The sequence below is a fragment of the Seriola aureovittata genome, chromosome 18 (assembly GCF_021018895.1).
Source record: "Seriola aureovittata isolate HTS-2021-v1 ecotype China chromosome 18, ASM2101889v1, whole genome shotgun sequence".
NCBI classification, from domain to species: domain Eukaryota; kingdom Metazoa; phylum Chordata; class Actinopteri; order Carangiformes; family Carangidae; genus Seriola; species Seriola aureovittata.
In genome coordinates, this window is record NC_079381.1 from 1,759,846 (window position 1) to 1,771,937 (window position 12,092).

Genomic DNA, 12,092 nt, shown 5'->3' on the forward strand with positions numbered 1-12,092 from the left:
TACTCACTCAGTCTCACTGTAACTCACTGTATCAGTCTGTTTTAACTTCACCGGTTTGAACACTGTGTCAGTGCTGAACAAAGGCCCATATGATCACATCTATCAAAGCCTTCGCAGCAGCAGAAAATGTCAGGGGAGTGAATGTGTTTCTGGTTCACTGCAGTCAGAGTGAAACACTGTGAGCTGGTCTGCAGCTCAGCGCTGCAGCAGCTTGTGATAATCATCTGGTAAGTGGATACCTGAGTGTTTGAACCTGTGTTTGTTTGTTTTGTCTTCAGACTAATCGTCAGATCAGACTCAACGAGCTACTGAAGGAGCACTCGAGCACAGCCAACCTCATCGTCATGTAAGCTGCACGTGTGTGTGTGTGTGTGTGTTGTTAGTGTAACAGTTTCAGTAACAGTAGTTGTGTTTTACTCTGCTCTGCTGGTGTTTCATCTTTACTTGAAATGACCTCCAGTCACCTCAGGACAGGAAGTTCTCCAACAAAAACAACTTGCTGACTGAAGCTTCTGTTTTAATGGAGGAGTGTTTGAGGGGCTGTTCTTTTGTAGCATCAACATCTGCTCCTCCCGTCTGGAGAGTGTAGAGACACAGAAAACTTCCATGTGATCAGAGCTGGATGATGTGACTTCAGATCAATATCATGATTATTTCAAACTTTTACTTGCGTTATGATTAATGATCTATCACATTGGTGCTTATCGGTCTTGAGCCGTGCTCTTCATATTCAGCAGTGTGATTGTGACTATTGTGTCATTATTATGTTGCATTCACTACTGTCCGGCAGTCATGACTGATAAGAACCAATCATGACGAGAGGCAGGAGTTTGCCTCATATATTTAACATTTTGGTAAACTATATTCATCTTATTCCAGTCAGTATCTCAGTCCAAGGAAATTAAAGGCTGGCCCAAGTGGATTTGGGGGGGGGGGGTATTGGGACAGAGCCTGGTATTGGGACAGAGCCAGTCTCTCCAGACATGTTATCATGCTCTTATTTTGTTAACAAACAGGGTTTTATGGAAACATTTATTTCTCCAAATATACAACACATGATTAGTTTGGGTTCAGTACTTGGTGCCAGTATCAAATGATTTAAATGAAAGCAGCCACACTGACGATCACCCTCTACTCTTCCTCTGTGCAGGAGCCTGCCGCTGGCCAGGAAGGGCGCCGTGTCCAGCGCTCTCTACATGGCCTGGCTGGAGGTGTTGTCCAAGGACCTGCCGCCCATCCTGCTGGTGCGCGGCAACCACCAGAGTGTCCTCACCTTCTACTCTTAAACACACACACAGAAGAAAATCAAGTTTTTAAATCTCACATCCCCTGTCTGCCTCTGGGTGCAGACACACACACACAACACACACACACACACACACACAAACACACACACATCCATCCCATTTACAGTCGACACCTCAAGGTGCAGCACATAAACTTCAGAGACGGTTAAAACACACACACACAGCCACTGATGGAAATAACGCTGGTTATGTCAGTAAAGATGGAGGGAGAGATATGGGTTGAGATGTGTAAATGCTCTACAAGTAATGGAGGAATGTCAGGGTTGGGTTGGGGTGGGTGAGGGTTGTGACGTTGCCCACTCTGCTCCTTTCTTTCACTTCTTTCCAAGATGTCTGGGTTTTTCTCCTGTAGCTCCAGTTTCTTCTAATTTTACTCAGCAAGAAATTCCGTTTTGTCAAAGTTGATTTCTCTCAGGCTCCAGACCAGTCGTGCACAAAGTTCACGTTGTCGTCCTCATGAATATCTTGATGTCATACTTGTTGAGTTAGTTGGACCAGTCGTTGTGTTTGTGATGCAGCAATAATCACCCTGTTGTTTTCCTTAAGTCCTGAGATAGAACCATGCAGAATGCTTTGCAACACCTTCTAAAGCCTTATGGATGTGCCTTCCAGTTGAATCAGAAGAAATAATCTCTATCCAGATTGACAATAGTACCTATTATATTGGTGGATAATAGTTAGTTTTATTGAGTTTTTAATGTGATTCCTTCATAGTTGGAGCGTTGTGTTAATGCCGGTGGATTGCATGGATTTAATGAAGGGTCTCCACTTGATTGCAGACTTTCTCTGTCGTTTCTACTTTACCCGAATCAACATGTTTATTTTGGGCCATAGCATTTAAATTATAGTCAAATTTTGGGGTCTTCCTTTTTAGAGCTGGTAAATATTTACACCTCAGCTACTTGATAGAGACACAATTTATCTTTTAGGCACAGCGCCTAAAAAATTGTACATGGGTCTTAAATTTAAGATCTTTTTTTTTTTTTGGGAACTTAGTTTTTCTCGAGCCTCGTCAGGCGTTAAGCTAACTCTCCCATGTAGCTGCTGATTGACTGAATTACGTGTTTCTTTGTGTTTCTGTGTCTATGTTCTTTCCCTGTGAAGAAATCACTCGACCCAACAAGCTAGTTAAAACTTTGCCTTAATGCTACAACTATTAACAATTGTCACGAGTTCCTTTCCTCTTATAAGCCATACTGGCTGGACGGTTAGTGGGTCAATTCAGACGATAACAATCCAATAGTAACGTGTTAGAAGTGTTTCAGCACAGCCGTCTTCTGTACTGTATATGCATCTCAATTTTCTTCCCATAGTCCAGCTGCAGGGGTCTGTTAGAGCGCTGCCCGCAGGCCGGCGTGTTGCTGGTCAGGCGGTCGGTGGCCTGTGTGGCTGTATGATAGACGCTGGTCTCCCACTCCCACTAAGAGAGAATGAATGACGTGCAGGCTTCCCCTCTGGAAGACTTGCTAATAGGAAGAATGTGACATGAGAATGTGTCCAGGCTGAGTAAAGCTTTACCTCTATGCATATGAGCTTGTGTTTCATCAGTACTTGTAATAAAAGTCCGTCGCTCCTTTTCGTGAACGGATCCGCTCCCCTCGGTCCATTTAAAGGGGCACGTCTTTGCTTGAATCCTTTCTCTGAACAGCACTGGCACTGTGGCTCCAGTAGAAGCCACATCGATCATTCACAGTTTGAATCACTGATTTTCTGAACAGCTCAAACGTATTTTCGGATAACCACATAGCTCTGATGTAACTACCCTGATTTAAAAGCTGGTTTCTGCTGTTACTGATCTGCAGCTGCTGCTTTCTGGAGAAGTAAAGTTACGTTTATTTTGAAGGTGTGTTCAGACTGAATGTGTCACCACTGCTTATGAAATCAATGCAGAGATGCAAATGGAGGCAAAGACACATTTGCTTGAGTTTAAATGTTTCGGCATGAAGAAAGATCCTGAGGTTTCATTTCACGAGGAGAAACAAACCAAAGGAGTTGAGTCTCTGTACAGAGAAAAAAGACGAATGGAAAACTATTGAAACAACAACACGACACAAAGATGAGTGTTCAGTCTGAACACGCCTTGAGTTCAGTTTAAGTTCCCTCATTAATGTTCTTTTTGCCCTGAGAAATCAATAGTCCATTTGAACAGTGGACAACCTGAGGGGGTCGGTGTGAGCAGGATGAGGTTTTCCTCCCTGTCCAGTTCAACTGTTAAACTGTTCGGCCTAGAACTGGGGATTATTGATTATCGATCAGAAACTGCCACAAAACTGATGAAATAAAACAAGGTTCTTTTTATTTGTAATCCACATCTTTTCCCTCAGAAACAGTTTTAGCATTTAGCTCGTTACTTTAATGTATCCTGTCTCTTACTGTATGCAACTTCAGAAGAGGAATGTGACACAATGCTTAGGTTAGTTGAATGTACTGTATAATAATGAACACTACCGCTAGGAAGTAGCACACATAGCCTCCTTTTCTTTTCCATTCTCTTGTATATGAACTGTAGTTAGCAGCGTGCTGTGTGTCGGCTTCACCGAGCTGTTAGGATTCACACAGCTGCGTCCCATCACTCTGCACTCTGCGTTATGAGTGTGTATATACATTCAGAACATACACGTTAACTATATGCTCACCGGTGTATTGAATATACCCTTAGTAAACTTTTTTAAACCTTGAAGGTGCAGTCAAAGACCATCCCTGGTTCACATGTAGGAGACAAAAGCGGCCCCCAAAAGACAAAATGTCTTCTTGGACCCAGTCTGGGTTGGACCTGTGGAAAACCTTCCCAAACACACCGCACAATAATAATGTTTCAGTAGAAGAGACCAGAGGAAAAGTAAACCTGATCCAGAATGTGATCCAGAACCTAATCCAGTTAGACCGAATTCAATCTTTCTAGGACTGGTGAATGTCTGGTAAAATCAAAATCTCTCTACCTCTGCTGCTTTGATTTAAAAATCTGTCACGCAGCTTTATGAAAGTACAACACTAAATCACTGCAGCTACACTTCTTTCATGTATGTCAGTGCAACTATTGAATCATTTCCTCTTCGTACAAAGTAGTAAAGTACGTTAATACAGGTCACATGCTGTACTTTATGTCAGACTTGTTTCAAACACCCAGGAGTCAGAGGGAGGTTTTGATGTTTGGGGGCCGCTGGTGTGAACTACCACAAAATGGAGGAGTGTATCTTTAAAGTTGGTTCATTGTTCTGCTGTGAAGCGCTCACCCTCCCTCGCTGTTAGAGAGCAACATTACAAACAAGAACACGGGTTACTCTATATTTGTACATTTAAAGAAAAAACTATATATCTATACACATATAAATGTATCAGTCTGAGCTGGAGGGGATCTCTGTCTTTATTATGTAACTTTCAACGAAACTAAAGATCCTCCTGTCGACATTGTGCAACCAAATAATAGTGTTTGTGTGTATTGTTTTCTTCATTTATGTCCTGATAGATAGACTCTGACGCTTGTCTAATAATATACTGTGTTCTCTGAACAAACCAAATGTCACCTTTGCTCATACGTCAGCCGCCACGTCCCGTGACATCCTCTAATCATTGTATGTCATTTTTTTGCCAAAGCCCCTCTACTCTCCAGTCCCCCCCCCCACCCCCCCGTCATGTGTCGAGCCATGATGATGGATAACAGTGTAACAAAAACCATAAACTGGTCTTAATATCTCATGGTGGTGGACACCTGGTCCACACTGCAACTTCAACTAACCTGTAAATAAACTTTGTAGTCTAATGACATAAATTAAGGGAGTGGAAAAACTACGTCGAATTTCAATATGGAGAAAGATATTTATTTTAGTTTAGACTCTTCTCCGCTTTTTTTCTGTCTTTAATATTTTGGTTTTAGATGTAAGTTAATTTGCATGTTGATTTTTTTTTTTTTTTCTTTTGTTGCCTTTTTGATTTTAGCAGATTGTCTCTTTTCTCTTTGAGTCTGTATTTCTATCTTTTTTTCAATGCCTTTTGAAGAAGAGACATCACGACAAAGGCAGATCAAACCTGTTTTCTCCTGCTTTCACTCTTAACGTGGATGGAATCGACCCAGCCGGTTGAAGCAGTAATGTTTTGATACACTGTACTGTTAACAGTTACAGATATGCTTTTTCTAACATTTTAACATTTATGATTACCAATACTTTGTACATCTTTATTGCAATAAATAAAACAAATGAAATCAGTTACATTTGAAGTCTCCTTTTGTGCTCAGTGCAGTGGTTACGATAAGTTGAAAGATACAGTAGGTAGCTACAAAAAACAGTGTGTTCAACAATCAGCTACAGTTAAGATCCTTTAAAGCAGTGGGTGCCATCCTGGGGGCCGCAGCCACAGACTGTAAATAAAGATGGGCGTAGCCTCCATGACGTCACCCACAGGTTTCTGAGGCTCAGTGAGCTGCTCAGTGTTTCTGTCTTGGCAGTGTCTGACTCCGCCCCTGACTCCGCCCCTAACTCCCAGTCCTCCAAGTTCACTGAACTCACTGTCATGTTGATGAAACCAGTTTGTGACATGGAGCATGATCCTGCTGGAAGGAGCCGTGAGAAGATGGTGAACTGTGTCCATGAATGGATGAACATGGTCGGTAACAACAATACACATTCCCCACACCATCACACCTCCACCACCAGCATTACACCATCTGCTGCCTCAGCACAGATCCAGATCCATCAGACCAGGTCTTCAGCTGTCCAGTGTTGGTGAGTCTGTGTCCACTGCAGCCTCGGGTCTCTGGTCTTGGTGACAGGAAGTGGAACCTGACGTGGTCTTCTGCTGCTGAAGGTTGGACGTGTTGTTCACTCTGAAGCTTTTCTACTCAGCACAGTTGTAAAGGTTATCTGAGGTACCGTAGCCTTTCTGCCAGCTCCAGCCAGTCTGTCCATTCTCCTCTGACCTCTGACCTCTGACCTCTCTCATCAACACAGAGCTGCTGCTCACTGGATGCTTTTGTTGTTGCTCCATTCAGAGTAAAAACTCTAGACACTTGTGAGGGAAAATCCAGGAGATCAGCAGTTTGAGAAACATTCATCAAACACTTTAATGTGAACATCAACTGAAGCTTCTCACCTGGATCTGCAGGAGTTTATGCTGCCACACGATTGGCTGATTGGATAGTTGCATGATTAAGCAGGTGCATAGGTGTTCCTAATAAAATGCTCGGTGAGTGTATACACTTAACATACTGTATATTTACTAAACTTTGCAGACAGTTTATCATTAATAACAATACAAAAAATAACAATTTAACAAAAGATGAAAACAAAGTTACATATATTTACAGGGGAGCAGAGCAGCTGCTTTAAATAATTTTTTATTAAAAGAAATATGAAATATATGAAGTGGTTGCAGTATAGTTTTCTTTGGGGATAACAAAATGCTTTTCTTCATTAAATGAAACAGTTAACTGGTGATCTGGAGATAACCTTAAAGGTTTCACTGCTCTCACTGGCTGAAAGTTTCAAGTCAGTCTGGTCAGATGTGTCTGTTGCAGCTTAACCACACAGTGATGTCACAGTGTACTGAACGTAACATCACTGCAGGTCAGAGGTTACACCACTAGAGGGCAGCAGAAACTGGACCTCCACTTGGTGTCATGTTACTGTGTAAAGCCACTGGAGCTTTTGTGTGATTATATCTTTGTTCACGGTGCAAACTGGTCATCTGTCTGTATTTTCAAATCTTGCAAAGCCAGATTTTTAAGCTACTACAGTATTCACCAGGAAAATCTATGACCACTAACAAAGAGGTGAGGTCCTAAGAGTTGTACAACAGCATCTTCCTCCATTAGTTTTTCTTCTGTAGAACCACCACTGGAACTATAATAACAATAAGAACCACACAAACAGAGAAAATGACTGAAAACAGAATTTTACAAAGTCTTTTTCTTTTATGTTTGGCTTCTGTCTTCTTCAGTAAGGAGTCAAATCCTGGTGTGTAGAGGTCCTCGAGCCAGAAGTCCATATCTTTAGGAGTCTTCTCTTCCTCCTGCGTGGGAAAATGAAAATACACTGAGCTATGAAACATCACCATGAACAAATGAGCTCTGAGGTTCCTGCGGCCATTAATGCCTCTGCTCACTGATATGCATTAGTCTGTAACCTGCCTGTTGCCCCTGTGTCTGTCACAGCTGAAGAGACTCAACCCAAAGATGAAGTTTGAGGACATTTGTCAAATGAATGGTAAACTTAAAGTCATGATTGTTGTTGATTTAATGGAAAACAAAATTACAGATTTTAATGTAATGAGTGTTCTCTCAATGTTCAATGTAATCATATTATTTTTCGTTTTACATATTCTTTATGTAAAAAGAAATTATATGACTTTTAATGTAAAAAAAAATCTTGTCACTTTTAATTATAGAAATTATATATAATCAATAATACATATACTTTCCAATGTAAAAATATATATATAATTTTTAATGTTAAAAAAATTTATAAAAAGAATTTCCTATGTTTCCCTTGTTTATATGATAATAACATGGGGGCATCCACAGCAATGACTGGTCTGGGTAATGTGCAGACCCTGAAAAAACTGATTTCATTCAGTTAGTTTTATTTACAACATGAAGTCGTCAAATTTGATATATCAAGTCTGATCATAATCAGCCTCTAAAAGAACCACAACATGTCAGTTTAAACACAACATGGCTGTGAGCCTCAGTCCTGTCAGTGTGGATACAGCCCGGAGAGGAGTGTGTGAGGAGCAGGGGCCCTTAATGAACAGAGGGTGGCAGTGATGCATCACATCACTGTGTCAGATACAAACCATTTAATCACAACAAGCAGAGACACTATTCGTTCAGCAGCTGAATAATGACTGAAGGAGTTCAGGGTTCGCTGGACAAAGTTTGCAAACTGTCACATGAGAAAAGAGAAAAGGAAACTGGTGAAGAGAAGTTCAACTTTTCTCTTTAAACTGGTTATTTTACTGGTTATTATTACATACTGATAATATCTACTTATTGGACATAGCAGGGACTAGTTGGTAAAAAGAAAAGAAAAAAAAAACCTCAGTGTGATGGAGTTAAGGGTTTTCAGTCCAAAACAAGCTGCTTTAACCTGTTTTGTGCAGTTGGATTAGTTTATAATAATTTGATTAAAACCATGTCGGCAGAATAAAAACTACAGCAGAGACAGAATCCTTCTGTGTCGTGTTGTGGTGCAAATTTTCACCGAAATCTACAATCAATTCAAATGTCAAAAACCATATGACCTGCAGTGAACCTGGGGCTTTTGGCAATGGCTCCTTATATTAACTGCTTTGCAGAGTGTGAAGGTGGAGTAACACTAATAAACACCAATCAATCCACAGCCTTCCTCCTCTTCCTCCTTCTCTTCCTCTCCCCGCATTACCTTCAAGTAACTCGCCAGGTTGCCGTGGATGGTTTGCGTGTCGTACTCCTTGACAGTCCAGGAGGGCTTGGACTTCTCGTTGTCCACTGGCTCCATGGATCTCATATCAGCGTACAGAGGGTTCTTCTTGATGTTGGACTTGAAGGTGACTGGAGTGATGTGCTTCTCCAGGTATCTGTCCACAAACACCACAGGACTTCCCTCTGGGGACGGAGGAGAGCTGCTGTCAGGCTTCACCCTCCCCTCCCTCTGTGGAGACAGAGAGGATTTCAATTCTCACCACATCACCTGTTTGTAGCCTCGCACACTCTCTATAGATAGAGAGGTGAGAAAGTACATTTACTGGGGTTCTGTACTTAAGCATGTTTTTCCACTATCTGTTCTTAACTTGAGTATTTAGTTTTTTTGTAAACTTCTGACTTTGACTCCACTACACTTAAAGACAAATACTGTGCGTTTGACTCCACTACATTTCTATGAAGTACTCAGAGTTATTAGTCATCGGAATGAATTTTATTTTATTTTGAAAATGTGATAGAACACACACTGTGTTCAACACAGGAGAAAAACAATCCCAGCCAACTCTCACTGTCAGTCATGTTTGAACCTGTTGGAGACGTTAGATAAAGATGAGGCAGATTCTTCACCAGAGACTTGATCTGATCTGAAGTCTGTGTTTGAAGGTTTAGAAATAAAGAAAGATTCATTTAGTTTAATTCCAGATAAACCTTTAAACAGTAGCTTCTAGTATTTGGCTCATTTTTCCTTTTGTTGATCCGGTTGTTTTTACATCCATGTCTTCAGTCTTTGTCGGTCGGTCGGTCAGTAGGTCGGTCGGTCGGTCGGTCGGTCGGTCGGTCAGTAGGTCGGTCGGTCGGTCGGTCGGTCGGTCGGTCGGTAGGTCGGTTGGTCGGTCGGTCGGTCAGTAGGTTGGTTGGTCGGTCGGTCGGTCGGTCAGTAGGTCGGTCGGTCGGTCGGTCGGTCGGTCGGTCGGTCAGTAGGTTGGTTGGTCGGTCGGTCGGTCGGTCGGTCAGTCACTCAGTCAGTCAGTCAGTCAGGTTGTGTTAGAGTCATCAGGCTCTGTAAATGTGGAACAAATCAACAATGTGTTGAGATAAAAATTTACTTTTCAGTGCATCACTATTTTAAATCAAGTTCTCCAGTTCTTTCATTCAAGTAAAAATCTGCCTGAACAAATTGATATTAGACACATACATCAAACCTCAATCTGAATTCTTTTGCATCAAATGATGATGACAGAGACCTTTAGACTATATGGACTTTTAAATGTATCACATATTCATAATAGTTTATTCATCATCAAACAAAAATGGACAGATACTCGTCAACTGAACCTGGTGAAAAATGACATGTATTTATAAAGACATATGTTATATTATTCTTTATCTCCCACCTCACTTTATTTGACCGGACCTGAAGCTCTGAGGTCAAAGCTCCTTCTGTTGTTTCACTACATGATTGTCAATCACACATTAGATCACACTCCTGTCCACCTGTATAACTCACTACATCTACACAGGTCCAGACTGTGATCAAGGTCTCTGCTAGAAGATGATACATTTTATAAATGGTGTGGTCGGGGTTGGTCTGTAAGTCAAACAAGAGAAACAAGTCGGAGGATGAAGACGCAGTAAGAGGCTGTGGGAGAGTCCCTACCTGGGAGTAGACCCTGTTCTGCCAGTGTCTCTGACTGGACATGAGCGCCCCGACCTGGAACATGCCGTGTGTGGCCGGCAGCATCCCCACGTCAAGCTGAAGGAACTTCTCTGGATGGTTGTTGTTGGGCAGAACGGAGATGTCCATTCTGCCTCTGACTGACTGACTGACTGTTTCACCTGTCTGCTGCCCGCCTGGATGGACATGCTCACTACAACCTGCAAGCTCAGGAATAATTCATGAGGAGCAAGATATTTATGACCCTGTATCACTTGCAGGTGTGTGTAACCCAACCTGGCCATTAAGAGCCTGCAGCTGAGAACGACAGTGTCAGCGAGAGAGAGAGAGAGAGAGAGAGAGAGAGAGAGAGAGAGAGAGAGAGAGAGAGAGAGGGAGGTGGTCACCCGAGTGCTGTGTTATGTAAAACCTGCTGCTGCCTGAAGAGTCTTCGCTGTGTGATGCGGGACTCAGGCTACGATCCCTGATCTCTAACCTCACGTTTGCTGTGCTGTGGTGGAGCCTGAGGATGACCCCTGACCTTTCTGCTAGCTCTGTTCTGATCAGGCCACTATTCACTGTTGATCAGCTTTTTAACTCATGATATAGTGAGCTGAATCTGCTGAAAACTAATCACCATAATTCTGATGCAGTCTGCTGTTTCCTTCTCCTCTAGTGCCACCATCAGGTCCGAATCTGAACTGACACACGAGAAAAACCTAAACTGAAATGACACATATGTTTCAGACCTTCAGCTTTTCCCATGCTGATCTCTTCTTTAACTTCTACAACAGAATGCACTTATAATTTGTCACCTTATTGTCTGTTGGTTGTATATTTGAATGAATATTTAGATGCATTTAAATACACATTCTGATTGTTGTCCATATAAATACAGACATGAATGTAATATAATATATTCAAATCACTGAAATTTTGTATCTCTGTTATTAATATTTCTTTTTGTGATATATCTTATTTTGTAGACCTGGATAAATAAAGTGTTGCCTATATTGTGATCTGGATCTCATCTGGATGAAGCGTTGCAGTTAGAACCACAATCCATGAATCAACAACTAACCACTTAATAGAAATAAATATCCAAATATCCAACCTTTGTACTGACATTATTACGTTTCAGAGGGATAAAATGACTTTATCACAACCTGACAAACCCAGATTTGTTTTTAATGTTTTGAAACTTCATTATAGGTATTAACTGATTATTAACCCTTAAGTTACAACTCGTAAACCCCTTTGTAACGTGGCATTTTAATAACATAATAACATAAACATTAAAAAAAATTCAGTGTAAGTGATTTACAATAATTACCAGCTAATTATTTTCCCAATTAATCAAGTAAACATTTGATCTATAAATGGTTTGGTAGAAAGCAGGGATTATAAACACACTCAGCTGGCTCCGTTTATTAGGTACAACTAACTAATGCAGTCTAAATCCACCTCAAGGTTATACTGTCATATATGATGGTTACATTAACCTGAACCTAAACTAAACTACTCTAACCTGCTCAACCTGACTAAGACCTGATCCTAGACCTGATCCTAAACCTCACCATTTACTAATCTGCCTGATCCCAAATGTCACTTCCTGATGAGAGCGTGAATGTGCACAACAGATTGAAATATGTTCCTCTCAGGCAGGAAGATGAAGACGGAGGCAATCACAGCGAGCGAGAGAGAGAGAGTAAGGGAGGGAGAGAGAGAGAGAGAG

The 12,092-nt window shown here is 41.4% G+C and overlaps 2 protein-coding genes across 3 annotated transcripts in view; one reads left to right on the plus strand and one right to left on the minus strand.

Annotated features, from left to right (window-relative positions):
* slc12a2 (solute carrier family 12 member 2) overlaps positions 1 to 5,511 on the plus strand; it is a 66,652-nt gene extending 61,141 nt beyond the window's left edge. For both annotated transcript variants that reach the window (XM_056403182.1, XM_056403181.1), the window contains 2 exons: positions 279 to 346; positions 1,151 to 5,511. In XM_056403182.1, coding sequence (XP_056259157.1) covers positions 279 to 346; positions 1,151 to 1,286 — 204 coding nt within the window. In that variant the 3' untranslated portion in view covers positions 1,287 to 5,511. The remainder of the gene's footprint in view (positions 1 to 278; positions 347 to 1,150) is intronic.
* A 1,112-nt stretch (positions 5,512 to 6,623) lies between these two features.
* Positions 6,624 to 11,961, minus strand: LOC130186892 (major intrinsically disordered NOTCH2-binding receptor 1-like). The gene is made up of 3 exons (XM_056404218.1): positions 10,361 to 11,961; positions 8,684 to 8,932; positions 6,624 to 7,313 (listed from the first exon to the last, which is right to left on the minus strand). Exons 1-3 carry the CDS (start codon positions 10,505 to 10,507, stop codon positions 7,113 to 7,115), a joined length of 597 nt encoding a protein of 198 aa, XP_056260193.1. The 5' UTR covers positions 10,508 to 11,961; the 3' UTR covers positions 6,624 to 7,112.
* Between the last annotated feature and the right edge of the window lie 131 nt (positions 11,962 to 12,092).